The following is a 20,587-nucleotide window of genomic DNA, read 5'->3' as shown; positions in this document are numbered from 1 at the left end:
GAGCCTGTTCACACGCTAGTCTTTTGAGCTGGGTTATCTATACCCTCTCTCCATGCTAACAATCGTTAGTTTTTCATGACCCGTCATTATATTAACCCCTGTATTGTTTAGTTTCTTTGAAAATTCCTTGTTAGACGAGGGGAACCCTACGAACTTTCTTTAATGCACCTTATTTCCTTCGAATTACCAGTCAGTTCTTTTACATGTAAAATTCCTTCAGTTTGTACAACGAATCTCGAATATTTTTTTTCCCACATGGGCGAGTGCACAATATAAATACCATCCATCAGCTGACTTTCAGGTGTTCAGTTAGCTCGGGAGCAGCGCCATGACCAACCCTCGTTTGTGCATGTGTCGACAGAATCTTGAGAAGAGAATTTCAATACCGAGAAACGCAAATAAAATCTGGCTTGAAATCTTTCCGGGTAATAGGTGTGTATGTTCGCTTATAAAGCCAGCAGAACAGGCTAACTCACGTGAAGCACAAGATCGACTAAAATAAATTAAATGTTGAAAACAGTAGAAATATGTCACCTCTTTTGTCGTGACCTAAAAGCGACCGATCAGAAAAAAAAACCGTTGGGCCAGACGGACGGTTGCAGCAACATATGTAAACAGCGGTAAATTTTCAAGCGATTATCTTTTGGTGCTGCTTTCTCGCACTCCACACTCGCCTTCGCGTTCACATATAGCGCCGTGAACCGTCTGTTCCCTCTGCGATCACCCGTCTTTTATCTTAATAACAATAACAATAACATTTATTATTTGTATTGCGCCTTTTCTATAAAATATTCAAAAGCGCATCACAACAGTAATTAATAACTAAAATTTTACAAATCTTTCTATCAAAATCATAAAAAATATTTACATTAAATGGGTAAAAGATAATTACAAATAAAGATATAGATATGCTAAGATAACTGAAATGATTCCTTAAATAAAAATGTCTTAATTAAAGTCTTAAAAGATTCTAAGTTCGTTGCTTCGCGCGCGGACCTTGGCAGCTTATTCCATAGGAAAGGAGCAGCTACCTGGAAAGCTCTGTCTCCCAATATTTTCTTGGCTTTCACACTTGGTCTTTCCAACAAACGACCATTGTCGTTGCGCCTCAAATGGTAGGACGAAGGCTGTTGAATACTAATTAAATCTGAAAGGTACTTAGGTGATAGGCCATGCAAAATTTTAAAAGTTATCAAGAGTATCTTATAATGTATCCTGGCGCGCACTGGTAACCAATGTAATTCTGCGAGTAGAGGTGATATATGACAGAACTTGTGCGCACGATATATAAGTCTTGCACTCGCATTCATAACACGTTGCAATTTCATAGTCTGATATTCCGGGATTCCATACAGAAGGCTATTACAATAATCCAATCTACTACTAATAAAAGCATGAACTAATTTCTCAGTTGATTCTCTGGATAAATATTTCCTAATGTGACGTATATTGTATAAATAATAGAAAGCGCTGCTACAAGTCTTTGTAATGTGAGTTCCCATATCTAGATGCGTATCGAACCATGTGCCTAAATTGCGCGCAGAGGCTACAGGAGAGACTTCAGTCTGCCCAATCTTGATGCTTTGGATTGAAACTTTTGAGAGCTGCTGACGAGTACCTACAATCAGGAACTCAGTCTTGTCATCATTGAGCATCAGCTGATCCTCCCTCATCCATGCTCGGACATCGCAGATGCACTTCTGCATGGCCGATACAGCTTCGACTTCACTGGAAGAGTCAGAGGGCTTAAATGACAAATACAACTGAGTATCGTCAGCATAAGTATGAACGGAGGGCAGATGGTGTTTTAGAATCTGGAACAGCTTACTCACGTAGATGGTAAATAAAAGCGGGCCCAGGCACGATCCTTAAGGAACTCCACACTTCAAATCAAACGGCTTTGAGAGAGTTCCGTTGATAGACACTTGCTGCGATCTGCCCTTAAGGTAACTCTCAAACCATGAAAGTACTTTCCCCCGCAATCCAATTGTTGACCTCAATCGTTCCAGAAGGATCTCATGTTCGACGGTGTCGAATGCAGAGCTTAAGTCGAGAAGCACCAGCAGCGTAACTTGACCTTTATCCATCGCCATTAGGAGATCGTTCTTCACCTTGAGTAGTGCGGTCTCAGTGCTATTATGTTGGCGGTAAGCACTTTGCAATTCTGGAAACAAGCCATTGACTAGCATGTGCTCTTGTAATTGTACTGCAACCGCTTTCTGTGTGAGTTTGGACGTGAACTGTAAATTACTCACAGGCCGAAAGTTCTTGTTTATCAATTGAAGACCAGATTTTTTGAGCAGAGGATGTACTACTGCCCTTTTCCAGTCATCTGCAAAGTAGCCATTCTCTAGTGATACGTTCACCATCCTACTAATCACTGGAAGTAACTCCTCTATGCAAACCAACAAGATGGATGATGGAAGAGGGTCCAGAGTACATGTCTTCATAGAAGCCACAGCCATCTTCCTTACAGCCTCTTCGGAGAGAGGCTGAAACTCTGATAGCGTGACAAGGTCATCACTACTCGATGAACCGTGAGGCGCCCGCTCAGTAACCGCAGGCGAGACCGTGTCACCAGCTAGCTTTGATCTAATAGCCACTATTTTATGGATGAAGTATTCACCCATCTCATTTGCAAGAACAGAGGCGTCAGTGTGAGGTGGGAGAGACTTGTCCGCTTGCAGATTTAGTAGGCTCTTGCTAGCCCGGAACAGCTTTGATTGGTCCGAACTGTTCTCGTCAATGAATTCCTTGTAATAAGTACATCTAGCTTCATTCATCAAATGTATGACATAATTTCGCTTAGCTTTAAATACTACAAGATCTGCTTGGAGACCACTTGCCCTCCATCTTCTCTCGGCCTTCCTCCTGTCTCTACGAGCCTGAATTATGTCTTCATTGAACCATGGGGGCCTGGGTCGAGTGGAGACATGACGAGAACAAACGGGCGCGTGATCATCTAATAGTGATCTTAAAGTCGTGTCATAACAGTCGAGCAGCATGTTCAAATCATTAGGCGGGTCTTGATATAGCTGAGAATTGCGGATATCTTCTTTCAGTTTAGTTATATCAAAGTTATGATTGCAGGTTAGGCCCCGGGGAGCCCCTCTCCCCCAGTCCGACCGCCTGGATCCGCCACTCTGTCATGTGCATGAGTAGCCTGCAGAACAGGCGGATTAGCGGGGCAGAGAGCGAAACGTGATACAAGAGCGCGAAGCGCGAGACGAATTTGTTTCGTCTCGCGCTTCGCGCTCGTGGTCGCGCTCCGCGCTCGTGGTCGCGCTCCGCGCCTGTGGTCGCGCTCCGCGCTTGTGTATCTCGTCTCGCTGACTGCCCCGGTATTCCGCCTGTTCTGCAGGCTAGTGCATGAGCGAATAAAAAGCCGTGTTCCCACAACAGTGACAATTAAAGATAGAGTAAAGATAGAAGTAAAATAAAACGGCTACTCATGGTCATCAATTTTTCAGGGAATTTAAGGCAAATAAGAACATATACCCGCGGGAGCTGGTACACGAAAACCCGAAAAGTACCAACTTATTCTAGCCAATTCTAGCCTTCTAGGTACGTCAAGCGATGTCTTCTGCAAGTAGGTGATCAAACAAAGTCGAAAACATAAAAACTAACACAGATTGCCGAGTTTTTTAAAACTTTTTCATATGCTTACCGTCGGTTATGTTTATAAGTTACGAGATACAACGGATTTTCGCTTAAGTTTAATTGATGTGCAGGTTTGTTGCATAAATTATCGTAAAACTCACGATCAAACACAAATCCTAAAACTACACGAATGAAGAAAGAAGATAACTTTTAAAAAACCCTAAATTGCGACATGATCGCAATGTCTTTTTTTGAAATTTAAATAGGATAAAACTATAGTGAAGATTAACGACTAAAATTTAAAAATAAAATAATTTTCAGAGGATATTACGTCACTAAAAGCACACGCGTGTGTTGTAGATTTATTTTTTCCCTGTTCTTTCCGAGTTAGACGACGCTTGCCCACTGGTTCCTTCTTTGCCTTTGTCACGTGACTGTTGAGTACCTCTGCCTGGTCCGCGATGTTTCACTTTCCCGCCAACAAGCGGCGGAGGATGCGCAGTAGGGTCTATCCGCTGTATTGTACCGACAGCTTTCGTTCTTCCTTCTCTGAAGATCATTCGCGTTTCCGGTTTGACAAATTCTGGTTGCTTTATAAAGCGGAAACGAACCATGGCTTTGTCTCCTGTCCGTAGATGTTCTTTATCCATGTGAATTATCGTGGCTGTTTGCCGCATGCTTCCGCAGTGGACTGAAAAAGAAAAAGAGAGTATAATTGGTTACTCACTAAATTTAGATTGACTGAGCTCGGTAACTGCTACATACAAAGACTTCGCGCAACACCTGTGTAACCAATCAGAGCGAACACGCTGTTGTTTTCAACCAATCACCAGAACCATCATCCCACGCTTGGTTTAGACCTGTTCGCTTTGCCACACCGGAGTAATCAATCAAAGCGTACAGGCTTTTTTTTCAACCAATCAGAAGTCAAACCAAAACCATTTTCCCGCGCTTGGTTTATTTCTACTCGCACTGCAACACCTATCTTCGAAACTGCGTTCATATGTGGAATACGACCTGCAATTGCTTGGAAGTTGTGCTGTCGAAAGCGTCAATGTGTGTGCTGTGGAAGCATGCGACGGAAGACGAACTAAATGGCTCCGTTAAACAGTTCTGTGTAAAAAAAAAATACTCCCGCTATTCAGCGAATGACGACAAAAGATTTCGTGGTAACGAATCGTATCGCTTTAAACTTCCTGCCATTACAAGTAGCGTGATCCAGTTGTCCCAGTACTGACCCATGGCCTGGTATTTTGTACTGATAGTTGTTGGATGATGTAGTACCAACACCTCGGCTTCGAATTCCCAGCATGCTTGTGGTTTGACTTGTTTATCCACCATAACCATTCCTTTCCTGATCTGCGATCTTTTTATCTGATTTAAAAAAGCACAAACTTAGCGAAAAAGATCTAGTTAACTAGGTACTGTTACAACCTGGACTCTAGAAAATTTTCTGGAATGTTATGTTACTATAAACAAGAAACGAGAACGTGGATTGAATTTTGGTAAATATACAAACAACATCTTCTCACTCCTAATAGTTGTGCAACAATGATGCATTGCACGTACTCACAACGGTTGCACAATTTCCCCCTATTGAGTTCAGTCGCATAATGTCTCTCTCCTCCGCAGAGGGTTTCACAGGGCCGCTGTGCGAGGTGTGTGCAGACGCAAAGTTCACGTAAGCCTGCCCCTGCATTCGTATCGTTCAGCGGATTCTCCCCGCCCGAATAAACCCTTTTGAGCCTCCGCGGAGGAGAGGCATAATATTGAATTCATGCCCACGCAAATGTCGCTAAAACTAGAAGCCCGGGTCGCAGTTCGCAAAAGATTTTCCAACAAAATGTTTTTCGCAGTACATAGCCTTTATGCAGAAATACAGTAGTAATTTGGATAGCTGTGAAGTAGTTTACTCAATTTTTTTTTCTTCTTCTAGTAAAAGGAAATTAATTTTCTCCACTGTGAAAAAGGCTATTCCGCCAAAACCCAACTTCAGGCGCGGATTCATACCAGTTTCCACCGTTCCGGGGAAATCGGTCAGATCAAGTTAAGAATGACTCAGAAACGCCACAAAACGAACTTAACGGATAAAAAAATCTAGAACACTTTCTAAGAAAGCATGGCCCTGGATCCCTCTAGAATGCACTCGTCGTTTCGGAAATCAGTAACCATTTATCCTAAATCCGCGCCTGAACTTTCTACTAGCAAACCACGATTCCCACCTTGAAGATGAGATAAAATGTTAAAAATAGATTTGACAAGCCCGATTTCTCCACAAAATTTTACAACCAGGACATTTCACATGATTATAATGGAGAGGACAAGACAGCGGTACAATTTCAATACATACTTTTTTCAAAGCAAATGATGCCGTTTGGCCTGCACGAAGTTCTTTCACTGGCATTCTCTTGCGATGTATTGTCTTGACCGTGATTGGCTGAAACTGTCCTAGAGGGTCTGGGCCGAGAAGTAGGACGTCATTCAGTCGAATGGTTCCTCGTAGACACGTGCCTGACACTACTGTTCCAACACCCTAGGTACAACAGAGAAAAACTTTTCTTGATTAAGGCTCCCTCCACACTAATCCGTTAAGAAAGCGGAGCATTTTGAAAACGCTCTTCAAACCGGAGGAATTTGAAAACGTCGGCTTTACGTTTTCGTGTGGACGAAAAACATTTTGTCCGGCGATTAGTGGACAGAAAACACTTGATGCGTTTTTAGAGTGAAAGCACCGTGATCAAATTTCTCCGGCGTAGTGTGGGCGGGGCCTAAACTGCAAAAAAAAAAAAAAAAAAAAAAACGATCAGTGTTTTACTTGGATAAAGGCAAGTGGAAATAACCCTTCCAAAGGCGACACAAGAGCTCAAAAATCGCTAACAAGTATCACAAGAAATTTAAAGACATAAGTATTTTGGAATAAGTAAAGACCTTCTGTTGGCCTATGCAATGGCATGAAGAGAATAAGATACTACAGTGTTTTGTTCAGACATAAATAATCAGCCCACAGTAAACTCTTTCAAAACTTCTGTCCACGTTTTCATTCTCCCTTTTAATTTCAAATGCATTATGCATTTGCACATGAATTAAACAAGTTCAAGATACTATATTGCATGTCTGGACACAGGGTAGCTGGAGGTTTCGCAGCCGAACGAGTTTGCACCTGCCAAGTTCGCATCCACATCGATTGAACCAGCGATCAATTTCTTAAAAATTATCTTAAAAATTATCGCTTACCGAGTAAAAAAGACAACACTGTGGGCATAATGAAACAAAATCACACAAGACATGTTTATTTCTCATTCTCTAGTAGGAGTAGAGTGGAGAATAAAAAAAGTGTTAACAAAGCTCCCACCCACCGGTACTGAGTAGGTGTCATCAATCTGGAACTCAGAGGGCTCATCCTTCTTGAAATGTGCACGGATTGAAAGCAAATTGAGAAACATTTTCAGGAGGTCAAGATTCTCACCAGTCACATTGGAAATCTGGAATATTGGGCACACCCTAAGAAAAAAAATCACTAGAATAAATGACAGTCATCGTGATTATAATCGTCAACGTGAACGTGATCGTGATGCTGATCACGATCGTAATTGTGTCGTACGAGTTTACAAACAGAAATCATAAGTAACAATAATTATTATCTGAACACTCAAAGCAACATTGAATAACGTAAATGGATGGGGGGAATAGAGGTTATTGACCGACTTTCTAAGGTAATTTTTGAGTCTACTTTGCACTTGCTGTGCCCTTAAATTTAAGTAGCTAACGTACTGATATGTGCAACTGATTTTGTCACAATGGCACCATTATTTGCATTTGCATTTGCAACAATTGATTGTTCACAATCAATTATTGCAATTATTGCTCTGGTTTTGATTTTGTAACAATCATAAAGAAACCAATACGTTCAACCTGATCGCACGTTGTTACATGAAATATGCAAACTTTGTATTCAATAACAAACAAAGACACTTGCAGTGCATGTACATACCTTTCAGAAACAAAGTTTGTTGCCGAAACCACTACATCATCAGTGTTTTGCACAATGACGGGGATTTTACGACAACCAGGAGACTTCAGAATCCTTGCTAAAAGTTTCATGGTGTCTTGGAGTACATTGGGTGGACACATGTCAATCTTTGTCACCACCACAAACACAGGAACATTAAGTGCTAGTGCAAGCCCAAGATGTTCTGAAGGGAAGAAGAGTTCATACAAATAAACAGCAGAATAGATTTAGGAGATCATCGACAGTAATACCAATGGCAAAAAAAAAAACTTGCAAGGCATCATATTATACACCTCCACTATGAGGTTTTAAGGGTGCTCATGTGATGGTTGGCGCACTGGACAGAATCCAGATCCAGCGGTCCAGCTTTGAGCCGATGGCTAGGGTCATTGAATTATGTTCTTGGGCAAGACATTTTAATTGTTAATTTACTTGTTAATACTTGTGTAAGTTGCCACAATGTTTATAGTAAGATCTTGTGAATTAATATCATGTTCATGAAAATATTCATACCCCTTACAAAGAAGGAGTTTTGGTTTTGAATCCCCCAACCCCTCTGAAAATTTTGGTTTAGCTTCAAAACTTAAGCATTTGAAACCCACCTCCACTCTGGAAGTTCCTTGGGGTGTGTATGGATATTGTGTGTATGGAGCTACCCAGCATAGAAGTAAAAGCAGTGTTTAATCAACAGCTTCACCTTTGAACTAGGTAATGAGCTACCAAGAAGATATCCAGCATCGTAGGCACATAATGCCTGCAAAAAGCTACAGCATGCACTGTGTGACTACACGGTAAAGGTAAAGTCTGCTTACGAGCCAAGTGACCCATCAGGCCAGAGCTTATCCTGGTTTCTGTAGCATGAAGTGACCAGGAGTATTTCTACTTCCCCTGGATGGGGATGGGGGGGGGGGGGTGGGGGGACTGCTTGATCTGGAGACGAGGGCACTAACCATGAGGCCACCGCACTTCCCTGTATAACTATAGTGATGGTTTATTATTCTTAAGACACAAACCAATACACAGTTTTACCTTTTGTCATGCCTATAATTCCTGCATTTGATCCAATCTACACGAGTAAGAAACAAAGCTGCCTTTGAACAATATATTAACAATAAAAATTTGTGGTTTCCTTTATAATAGCCCACGGAAAGTCATTCAAAATTCAAATATGGAAAACATTTTTTACTGACCATCAGCATAGCAAAGTCTGGAACGTGACCAGTCATTCCAAAGATAGTTGTTTTCAGGTATCTTTCATGCCCAGCCAGATCAATAAAAGTGATCACCTAAGAAAAAAAGATTAAAAAAAAAACCTTAGTTAGCATTTATCCTGAAAACCTGTCTGTAACCCGTTAGTTATTTTTCGCCTTGAAAAGTCAAGCACTCAGACCATGTCATCAGACGTGATTCATTCTAGTGGCCAGGACACAATCATAATGTTTTACACAAAATGCTTAACTGACTGAATAAACATAACACAAACTGGATCTGACGTGTACAAGCCAGACAGAAATAAAAACCTCATCTCTTGTTGCTTCTATAGAAGGCAACATATTGTTAACCATGTATTTTTGGATCTGTTCAGTGGATTTTATGTTGGGGCCACCATTATCTGGAAAGTACCGGTCTGATAGATGAGTGAATGCTGAAATGTAAAAAAAGTTTTTTTTGCTCTGATATGGTATCATGCATTACATAAGGCAAAAAATCACAAACCTTTGAAGACTTCTGACATATCCTGGACCAATCAAGCCCTCCTCCTGTATTTAAAATAAAAGCATGAATAAAATAGTACACAGATTTGCACAAGCACTACATTAGAACAACATTTTGAAGATTTTTACAGTTGAGTACAGTCATTAATAACATTACTGGTTTTAGTAAATACATTATTTTAGAAGTACTTGTAGTCATGTACTACTGACATAAGAGAATGTTTATTTCTCATGAAATTTCTGATTTGTGAACACAGTCACACTGGCTAAGTAGTCAAAAACAGTTGCTTGTCCACACAGCAGATTTTTTAATCTGAAGCACAAAAAGATTTTTTGTCTTGTTTACCATGAGTATCAGGCTTGTTGACAACGTCTCCTCTGCTGTCAAAACCCAGGATATCATTTCCCACACTACTGGTTCTTCCTGATTCCATCTCATGTTTGTGGCGGAATAGCCTCTGTCTTGCCATGCCTCGTCCGTTGTCTAGTTCCCCATGAGTCAGCACACCCAGTAAGGTGCTTTTGCCTGCATCCACATTACCAACCACAGCCACTCTGATTGATAAAAAGGTTATTGTTAATAATAAATTAATATAAATTCTCACCAAAAAGTAAATGTCAAGTTTAGTTATGTAGAAAATGTTTGACAAATTTTCACAGAAAAAAGGAAAATGCACATTTTATCCATCATGTTAAGTGCTGAAAGTAAAGTCATAGCTTTCAACTGAATGTTTATAAAGTCTAGCCTGCAGATTCATTCAACAGACCTAAAATTTGAAACCACCTGGCACAGCAAAATAAACAGTACCACAAAAAGAAACTGGTATTGCTTTACAGTTGTCATTAAACAGCTACAGTTCACTTAAGCCCAATAGGGAAAGGGCCAAGTGTAAACTTAATTGACAAACAATTAAGATGTTTTCCACTTACATAAACAAAAGATACTCACCTCACTTCCATAAAATCACTTTCATCTGCCCTGTTGCGCACAAGATACTCTGCAACAGTCCCTTCCTCTGCTGATTTCTCTCTAAGCAAGACAATGTCGGCATCACAGGCTTCGGATAACAGTTTCAGGGAGTCCACTGAAGCTTTCAAATCCTCTGCATTGAGGCCACTTGGTGTACTATCTACAGGACATTTTGAAGACAAACATGTACCTTGTGGTTAATAGTTTATTAGTTTCTCATATTATATTTAGAACTGAATGTGTTTCTTACAGTTACTTCATGACTACAGAAATCATTACCACTTGCATCCTTTAACTGCAATTTACGTAATCATAATCACTTTTATACACATGTAAATAAAGGGCTGGTATAAACATGTAAAACATGAAATTATTGTATTAATTTAATTTTCAATCAGTCAAGGATGCTAGTAAGAAATCTGGAAGGGCTTGTGAGAATGACTTTCCAGTGAGTATGTCATACTACAAAAATCTCAAAAACCATGGAATGAGCTCGAATTTTTTGTACATTGACCACTCCCACTTTGTTTTGCTGACCTGCCCACGTTTGTTGTTGCGAGTTGACTGTAAGTGAAGTTCAAAGTAAAGGCAAGGAAAGGAAAGAAGCAGTCTGATAAAAGTGCTAATTAAACACATTTAGCACATTTATCTGCTTCTTTCTCTTTCCTCGCCTTTAGTGTTAATAAATTGTTTATTTCTTATATCTACTGCTGTACTTCACTTACAGTCAACTGACAATAACACGAAGGAATGTCAGCAAAAGAAAGTGGAAGTGGTCGCTGTACAAAACTTCACGCCCATACCATGATTTTCATTATTTACTTCTTATCAAGTGTTGATTCGATTGTCTGTGTCATTTCTAATTTGCCAGAGTGATTACATGCACTGTGCTAGCAGTTCATTACTGCCAAGGATTTGGCTGCTCCTTACCTCCAACTCCAACTTCATAGATAGTCTCTCCATGTCCTTCATCCAACCTCTCCTTTAGTTTATGAAGTAAAAAGTCAAACTGTTCATCATCAGGACTGATCAAGGCCACCTACAGCAACACCAAAGTAGAGTTACATGTTATTTGTAATTTGTTATTAAGCAAGCATTATTAGACTAAAGGGTTCTGCAGATGGCTCTTGTTAGAGTTTATTCCTGGCTATTAGCATATCAAGCAGTAGATAGACACTGGGGGGTTGATAGGCTGGTTGATAGGCAGTCCTTATTGTCCACTTCACCATTATTAACTGTCAGCAGTTTCACTTGCTTGGTTTTCTTAGTTTGTTTGATCTTCCAGCATGACATTGTGAGTAGACTTGGCATGTTGTTTGCATTCCCTGCCAACCCATTCCTACTATTATTCTTTTATTCAGTATTTTTATTTTATGTTATTCTCATTGTAAACACATCTATTACTCCACTAAAATATTGCTCAGTGTACCCAGAACTTTGTTAAAAATTTGTTTGGGGAGCTTGTGGCTAGGTTGTAGGTTTCTTGTGGTCAATTTTCATCAACGCATTGGATCTACTGGAAAAATTCTGCAGAAACCTTATCCCTAACATTTTACAACAAGGAGTAAAGAACACAAAATGATTATCTTGATGATGATGAGGAGGATGATAACGACCATGATAATGATGAGGAGTACAGCTTTTTGTTGATTACTTTTTATATTCTCCACACCACCTTCTCATTAACCTGGAAATGGTCAGGTTTATTTTTCCTGTTACTTTTAATTTGTATTAATTGTTTCTCTAATGACAAACAAAGGGAAAAGAGGGAAAGCTTGTACCCTAATGATTAGTAGCCATGTATTACAATAATTATTATGGTATATGTCATACCCTTGGATCAACTCCTTGTTCTTTGCCATTTAAAGTGCCACCATCCTCAAGGTAAAACTCGCCATCACCATCCGGAGCAAACAGGTTGTCAGCACCATCTGGTGATCCATTTTGAGCACTAGTCAGTGAGGATCCTGAGAATTTCTCCTCGACATTTATGGTCTCTGCAGCAGCACTCATTCTTTTTTACACCTGAATAAAAATCAGGACATTTATATTTGACTTTGCCTCCCACATGTTTTCTGGGATAGAAGGACTTCCATATGATCTCACTTAAGGGGTATATCATCATATGTATCTTTCCATATCATCTCACTTAGGGGTATAAATCAAGGATTTTGGTTTCACTAGGGATGTTCAGGACAAAAGTCCAACCAAGTGGCCCATCAGGCAGGAGCTTATGCTTATCCCCCATTTCAGTGGCATGAAGTAACTACAGTCATGGACAAAAGTGTTGACACATTTGAGTAAAACAAACGCTTTCTATCGGCGTCCTTCCGTAATTTAAAAAAAAACATCTTTTTTGCCAATAGCCAAATCCCCCTCTCCCCCTTTCAATGTTCAAATGTGCTCTGTGGACACTGTTACGTGGTTACAACATTGAAAAGGGAGAGGGGGTCGAAATGTGAAATTGGAGATTGAAAAACACACCTATTCAACGAAACAGGTCTTTTTCAGGGAGTGTCTCAACTGCTTTTGTTCATGATTGTCTGAATTATATTTTACACATTGTGAAGTGTTCCCAGCATCATCACTGTTCCGTCTACTCAGTAGTACATAGCATCATTGTTTAGCAAACTATAAATCCTGTCGCGTACCAGTAGAGTGCAATATTATTATTACGTTACAGAGGTTAATTATTGGCGAGAATTATTTCACAAAATGGTTTTTGAGGAGCCATTGATGCAGAAAGGCAAAAATATGTTTTTTTCGTAAATTCTGTTTTTTTACAGTTCACACGAAACAAGACTTTAGATTTCAATGGTTCACAACAGTTCACAACGGTTCACATCCCCAATTAAAAAACATAAAAGATATTCTTTATTTCTGGTATGTGAACCACTGTGAACTGCTGTGAACCATTGTAAACCATTGTGAATCGTTGCAAAGCCACCTCAGGGCATATATTCTGCTAACAACATCAAGGAAAGGAGCAGAAAATCTGATTTTTATGGGTGACAACTGTTCCTGAGAACTGTTGCATTGTTGGCAATAGCTTGTGTCATGCCAGACTTCTGCTGCTGAGTTCAATCACTGGGTTTGTTATCAGCAAAATCACTCAGACAAATTTTGCGAATCAAAATCTACACGGACATAAATTTGGGTCTTTTCTTTGCCATATTATCTTACAAACATGATTTACTGTTTTCTAATGTGTGTGGACTCACTTTGTGCTTAGCAAGACCACTAAATATTGCAGCGAAATAAAGCAGCCACTAATACGCAGAGACTTGAAACGAGTCTGTGGAAAACTACTCTGTACTGTTCTTAAACCTCCAAACCCTGATCTAAACTACAACTAGACGGTTTCTATTGCAATACTTATGGTATTTCAGTATTTTCAACACATATATACTACAATTTCTATTTATTTTCGCTGAAAGGCAATTTCAGACAATCATGGACTTAAGTGTTGACACATTTGAGCAAAACAAACGCTTTCTATTGGCGTCCTTCTATAATTTCAAAAAACATCTTTTTTGTTGATAGCCAAACACCCCTCTTCTCCTTTTCAATGTTCACATACGCTCCGTGGACACTGTCACATGGTTAAAACATTGAAAAGGAGAGAGGGGGTCAAAATCTGAAATTGGAGATTGAAAAATACACCTGTTCAAAGAAACAGGTCTTTTTCAGGGATTGCCTCAACTGCTTTTGTCCATGATTGTAGGTCGGAGTATTTCTAATCCCTGGATGGGATGCTAGTCCATTGCAGGGTTACCCCTCACCATTAAATTCCCCAGGTAGAGAGGCACCGTGTCTAGTAAAGTGTCTTGCTCAAGAACATAACGCAATGACCCCAGCTACCAGTTCAAACCCAGACTGCTTGATCTGGAGAGCAAGCTAACCAATACGCCACAATTTTAGCCATCAGAGTATTTTTTAGGGCACACTCAAAGAAATAATAATAATAAACACAATTGTAATTTCCATTTTAAGTGATATCTTTTAGGGGTCAAATAAAGCTCGAGCCACATCCAGGCCAAGGGAAAGAATACTCAGTTTGCTTTTTGAAAAACCCATCTATATGGCCATAAATCATCTCAGAAACCATAGACGAAATAAAGAAACAAATGACTAAATTCAGGCTAACTATTTTCCGTTCAAAGATGGTTCATATATATAGGTTATTCAGGCTTAGAATTATACAGGAATTATACCATTTCTCCAAAACATCCTTACAATAGAATGCTGATATTTCGACCTTGGGCTGTCTCTGCATAAAACCAACTTGTAAAATTTCATTTTGCTTACCTGAAAACCACTCCTTACGAAAAATAGAAATCTTGAACCATCATTTGCAACAATTGAATTTCCAGGAAAGCTATTTGAACAGTGGAAGTCTCTTTTGTTATGCGAGCTGAGGTCCACTGGCGAAGTTCTGCAGACTGACAGTGAGAGGTTCGGTTTTATACTCTTGATTTCACAAAAGTCTCGCTAGCTGAGAAAGTGTGGTGCAACACAGCCCGGCAAAAACAATAACAATTTATGTTTTCTCGGTGCAGCCAAATTTCATCAGCCGGTCACGCTTGCGTACTGCACGTTTGATTGTCCCCAGGCCTCTTTGGACTCTTTGGAACACCATGAAGTGTTTGAATTTTAATGGTAGTTTTGAAGGGTATCCTTTGAAAAAAACAGTAATCTAGCGTTATTTTTCGAGAACACTTTAACGCGGAATTGAAGACTATAATATAAAAGAACAACAAAAACAACACAACCGACTTTATCTTAGCGATCCTGGGCACAATGGGGATGGGAGCGACTGGATCGAGTGAGACTGCTACGGTTCTTGTAGTCAGCGGGCTATCTGCCCATGAGCTATATAATTGATATAATATGATCCAAAATCAGGATGGAAATTTACCATGAGCGCCAGAGACAAATGCTTTGTGCAGTTCATACTCTAAACAATCTTTTCCAGGAGAAGAATGCATACAGCAAGGCAGATCTAGATGCTATTAGCTACAACCTTAGCCCAGATGCTTTTGTTAATCCTCATAAAAACATGCTTGGTTTAGGAAATTATGATGTCAACGTTTTGATGGCGGCCTTACAGTTGAGAGAATATGAAGCACTTTGGTTCGATAAGAGACTGTAAGTTGTTAAGCCTGTTAATGCTGAAAATAACAATTATCTTTAGACGCCTGCTATGTTTAGCTCTCTTCTCCTTCTAAGTTGAACAGGGTGATGTTGAACGTATCATTCCATTTAATATCTGCAACCCCTCCTCCCTCCATTGGAGTTTTGATTTTACTCCTCAGAAAAGTAAACTTTTTACCCCCCCAAGAGAGGAAGGTGAAAGTGCCAACAAACTTCCTGGTTCCCCTTCAGAATTTATGAAAGATCGAAGTCACAGACACAGTTGCCCTCTCATAAATCATTAAATGGTCTTTTAACCCCCTGCCTCCCCCTTAAGCGGCCTTCACACAGCAAAGGTAAGTTGGCAAACTCGTGTTGGCAAACTTCAAAAAGTTGGCAAACTCATACCTTCACACGTCAAAGTCGCATCAAATCACAACACGTGGTAATTTGCAACATGGCTGACTTAGTGCAGTGACACTCACGTAGAACAGTGAAACAGAAGAAGAGAAGAGAAGAAACAGAAAACGGTGGAGAAATAGTAAAGCAATAGACCACAAGTATTTATGGTTTATAGACTGATAAACCATGCGGGATATTGGAAGAACACGAGAAGAATTTGTAACTCACGACCCACAGGCGAGTCATTTACTAATTCTTCGAGTGTTCTTCCAACATCCCAAGTGGTTTATCAGCCTATAAACCATAAAAACTTGTGGTCTATTGCTTTTATATAATAATTCAGAAGACATGCAAAATTTCCATGAGTTTACTGGCACAATAAACCATAGCTGATTGACCAATCAGAGAGCGCGCATTCATTTAATTATTACATTAAAAGGTTTGGACGAAACCCAGTTTGTCCGCTAGCTCCTCCATTTTCTTTTGTTTGTTTTTAGTGTCCTTGTAGTCTACAGATGAAACGTCTCACACAGCCGGACAATTGTCAACCTCTTCGATAAATTTAAAAGTGGCCTCATGTTCATCTTAAATTGCGTCTGCCATTTTGTGAAGTGTCACACAAATAAATCACATGAATAGAGCCCGTGTTTTGATTGGTTGACAGTCAACAAAACATGTTTGCCAATCGTTCACACATCAGATACGAGTTTAACAACACTGAAAAGTTGGTGAAAAAGTTGGCAAGAATAGAGGCAAGTTCTATTTGTCACCAACAGTTTGCCAACATGTTTGCCGACTGTATTCGTGCCGTTCACACACACCAACTTGAGTTTGCCAACTTTAGTTTGCCATGTGAAGGCCGCTTTAGATTTCCTAGACCCTCAATGGGGGGGGTTGCAGATAAGGAAGGCAGGCAGCTGGATATGAATTTATTTGGTTATCAGAAAAGCAATATTCACCCTTTGAATTACCAGGACCAGCTGACTGGTTTCTTATTCCTCTTTGAATAATCAGGAACATGTGTTTCAAGAATGATTGATTTATCTTGATTCATTTATTTATTTTTTGATGTATTTATTTGCTTAAGTTAGTCAGTTAGTCAGTCATGCATTTACAGTAGATATTTTTTTAAGTACATGTTGATTTTTTCTCATCATTGCAGAGGTCTTGACAGGCTTGAACTTCTGCAGATCTTTGGATTTGTGGTGAATAAACCATCAAGTGTTAATCTTGTTTGGCTAGAGGTACCTATCAAGAGACCTCACTGGTTTGCAGTTCGGAAAATAAATGAAAATTACTATAATTTGGACTCCAAACTCTCATCTCCTCAGTGTATTGGCAATGAAGAGAAACTTGTTGAGTTTTTATCAGAACTTTTGTCTCAACCAGCTGTCCAACTTTTTGTCATTGTTCAAAACAGTGTAGCAAAGAACAGTCTTTGGAAAAGACTATAATATATTTTTATCTAATCTAATACATAGATTAATGCAAAATACCTGGCCACTTCTTTGGGTCCTATGGATGCACATTCCTGGTACACGAAGCTAAAAATTTAAAATATATTTAAGACTGCAGCCTCCACTATACGCCTTGAAGCTTTTTGGAGATCACCTCGCCTTGTCATGTCATTAATGTAAATAATTCTTTTGTTATTATATGGCAAATGATGATGTTGATGATGATGATGATGATGATGATGACGACAATAAGAATACCAATAATAGTATTGCTTTATGACTCATCTTACAATGTTATACCTGGTAACTCTCATGTCTTAATAAGCAGGAGTTTGACACTTGTTAGTCTAAAGCTTGTACCTCTTGCCTGCTTACTCCTATGGTCCAATGTCTAATGCCTGGCTAAAGAAAGAGTTATGACAGCCTTAATTGACACACTTTTAATGATAACTTTCAAATGATGCTTCTCCCTGAAATAGTCGGATTTTAAACAAGGAAAAGTACTGTGGATGACATAATTGTGTTTGGTGAAACACATCATGAGATTGAGACCGTGAAATTTGTGAAAAGTCTTCAGAAAATTCAGATTTTTAAGTTTATGGTCGAATCATGTTGCATGGCACTCTCAACAAAACTTTCGTAAGTTTGACTTAGAAAAAGTTGACAGGTATCTAAACTTCCCTGAAACATGCAAAGAGGAAGTGGTTATTAAATGGTCAGGTTTTCTGAACTTTGAATAATATAACTAGAAGTAAATATTTTTGTTTCATGATAGTATAATATTACTCCGTAAATTAATATGTAGTGTAATTTACAACTGGCCAGAATTTACTTTTGCCAGGGCAAACTGACAAGTATTCATGGGTGATCTATAATGTTCTAGCACTGTGTTCAAGCTTGAGAAGAATGGCTGTTTTAGGGAATTCTTTGTAAAGGTACCGTAAGGACTAATTATTTGTAAATATATGAGTGATGTCCAAGTTAGACCTGGTTTATTGCTAAATTAAGGTTTACACAGTTTATACAGTTCATCTTGAAAACCGCTCTAATAAATGTATCAAACAAATGCCCAATCATTTTCATGATGCTAACGGTTACCATACCAACAGTGCAGTAAACAATTAAAACACCCTTAATTTTAGTTTTTAGTGCTTATAACTAAAGAATGAGTCCTCCGACACACCATGTTTATTATCAAATTGTAGTCGGCATGTTAAAATGACCGTTTAACAATAAATTATAGTGGGAGGAGTTTCAGAGCTACTGTAATTATTCAGAAAATTATGGTGGGTGTAATAAAATTATATAATGCGCTTTACATAATTATAATGAGCTAAAAGAATTGTTAAAAATACAATTGTGACTTATATACACCACTTTTGCTGTTAATTGAAGACTGTATAGTTTCTCTTGTTTATCGTTGATCGTCGAATTATAAGCCCGACTATTTTTCAAACGCCAATTTTTTTCCCGATAATGCCCTCAGAAAATAGCCGGAAATAGACAGACATTAAATTAGAACCCAGCCCCTGCCCATCCCCCTCGCCCCCCCCCCCCCCCCTAAAAAAAAAAATTGAGCAAAAAATTTACCCGGCGCTAACTATTGAAATTTCACGGAAAGTGATTTCGAAAACAGGTCAGAAAGTTTAAGACTGAGTGACTGACTGACACCACTTTTGCTGTTAATTGAAGATTGTATAGTTTCTCTTGTTTATCGTTGATCGTCGAATTATAAGCCCGACTATTTTTCAAACGCCAATTTTTCCGATAATACCCTCAGAAAATAGCCGGAAATAGACAGACATTAAATTAGAACCCAGCCCCCACCCATCCCAATGTAGGATTCTCTCCATCGCTTGGTGCCTGGTCCATTGACCAGCACCCTCCATTCTTCAACGAAACAGCCCTTTCAAGTCTAGTTTTGTATTTTCTGAGCTCCAGATGTGAGTGGTGGTAAAATATTGTCCCATGCGCCTTAGCTCCTCTTTAAGCCAATCAAAGCCACAGGATTCAGTTTTTTCAACCAATCAGGAACAAAACCATAAACAGTCGTGACCTGGCTATCACGCTAATTTTTCCGCGTTTAGAATAGTTTTATTTCCATTTGTTGTTGGAACCATTATTTTCTTCTGTGCTGATTTCTGTTTCGTTAGACCATGCACACAATGAATTTTGATTTTCCGAAACCAACAAGACAATTGCAATTTTTCGGATCCTCTCGGCTAAATTTATGGGGCAACGCTAGTATAAAAGGTATACGTAAAGCGGTTCAATGATTAGGATTAATTATTGCACACCCAGAAAAAAGTAGGGCTAATGACCGTAAAACGAAACGTTTTTCTGTCAGTTCTTATGAGGTATTATATGCGGGCAGACACCAATTTGAAGAAATTAGAAGGAATTATTGATTAGCAATGTCACAACTTTCCACTGATGATCTCCATCTGGCGCAAAGACTCTCAAACAAGCCAGAGAACCTCTAACTTGTGCTAAGACCAGTGTGAATGTCTTGTCTCACGAGTGATCTTGTCAAATGCTAACAGTATTGTGACTTAATGTCGAGGAAGAGGTTTCTGGGGAATTGGGCAGTTCAGAAACCGTATTTTGCAGTGAAATAGTTTGCACCGAAGTACTCAGGAAGTGAAAGAGCAAGATAGACCAAATTTACGTATCATTCAATTTAAAACGAGACCGTGGCGTATCTTAGCAGCATTTCAAGTTATAGAGCGTCTCCAAGCGGGGTCGAAGGTAGCATGTTCCCTTGATTCTTTTAAAATTTCACTTGCCCCCTCAACTTTTCTCGTCCCAAAAATATTCCTTGCTCCCTTGAAATAAATGACCATGTTCCCTTGTTCCCCCAAACCCGTAGGAGGCCTTCTTTATAATCATTTTCTTCTTTCCGTTGATGCAAAGAGGAAAATTATCAAATTATGTCTCAGTTTATGTTTTCCCTTTCTCAAAGCAAATAATATACGCACACTCTGACCCTTTAGCAATTTAAAATTTAAAGAAACATTTTAAGTTGATCCAGACCCCGTTAACCACGTAAAAAAATTTCTTTCCACCCCATGAGTACTTACCGCCCACCTCTTAAAATCGCCAGCCCAGCCAGAGAACGCTCCATTCCCTATTTTACACCTTTCTTCAGTTTCCTTATTTATTTGACCTCTTATTCTCCCCACTCGGCATCACTTTTTCATCCCGCATTGATCAACGTCGTTAATGTTACCATACCAGGCGTGCCTACAGTTTTATTTTTGAGCGTCCACTAAATTTTCCTCGTTTTCAGTAACCTGCGTGG

General features: G+C 39.3%; 2 protein-coding genes across 2 annotated transcripts; one reads left to right on the top strand and one right to left on the bottom strand.

Moving 5' to 3' along the window:
- Positions 1-3,653: 3,653 nt before the first annotated feature.
- On the bottom strand, positions 3,654-14,852 carry LOC145490996 (GTP-binding protein 1-like). Its single transcript, XM_081470129.1, has 13 exons — positions 14,603-14,852; positions 12,128-12,319; positions 11,225-11,333; positions 10,274-10,454; positions 9,671-9,879; positions 9,326-9,369; positions 8,800-8,895; positions 8,639-8,675; positions 7,592-7,793; positions 6,957-7,101; positions 5,951-6,133; positions 4,839-4,974; positions 3,654-4,291 (listed from the first exon to the last, which is right to left on the bottom strand). The coding sequence occupies exons 2-13, from the start codon at positions 12,305-12,307 to the stop codon at positions 3,963-3,965; spliced, it is 1,851 nt and encodes a 616-aa protein (XP_081326255.1). The 5' UTR covers positions 12,308-12,319; positions 14,603-14,852; the 3' UTR covers positions 3,654-3,962.
- A 153-nt stretch (positions 14,853-15,005) lies between these two features.
- On the top strand, positions 15,006-18,680 carry LOC145491052 (josephin-1-like). The gene is made up of 2 exons (XM_081470194.1): positions 15,006-15,442; positions 16,992-18,680. Exons 1-2 carry the CDS (start codon positions 15,201-15,203, stop codon positions 17,281-17,283), a joined length of 534 nt encoding a protein of 177 aa, XP_081326320.1. The 5' UTR covers positions 15,006-15,200; the 3' UTR covers positions 17,284-18,680.
- Positions 18,681-20,587: the final 1,907 nt, after the last annotated feature.

The sequence above is a fragment of the Orbicella franksi genome, chromosome 6 (genome assembly GCF_964199315.1).
Source record: "Orbicella franksi chromosome 6, jaOrbFran1.1, whole genome shotgun sequence".
Lineage (NCBI taxonomy): Eukaryota > Metazoa > Cnidaria > Anthozoa > Scleractinia > Merulinidae > Orbicella > Orbicella franksi.
The sequence above is the reverse complement of the archived record's forward strand: the minus strand, read 5'-3'. Positions and strand labels throughout refer to the sequence as shown.

Coding starts and splice junctions, on each gene's coding strand:
- LOC145490996 (XM_081470129.1), bottom strand. CDS start 12,307: ATGAGTGCTGCTGCAGAGACCATAAATGTCGAGGAGAAATTCTCAGGA. Junction 10,455..11,224: donor CTATGAAGTTGGAGTTGGAG/GTAAGGAGCAGC, acceptor AATGTCCTGTAG/ATAGTACACCAAGTGGCCTC. Junction 9,880..10,273: donor AGTGATTTTATGGAAGTGAG/GTGAGTATCTTT, acceptor TTTATCAATCAG/AGTGGCTGTGGTTGGTAATG.
- LOC145491052 (XM_081470194.1), top strand. CDS start 15,201: ATGGAAATTTACCATGAGCGCCAGAGACAAATGCTTTGTGCAGTTCAT. Junction 15,443..16,991: donor CTTTGGTTCGATAAGAGACT/GTAAGTTGTTAA, acceptor TCATCATTGCAG/AGGTCTTGACAGGCTTGAAC.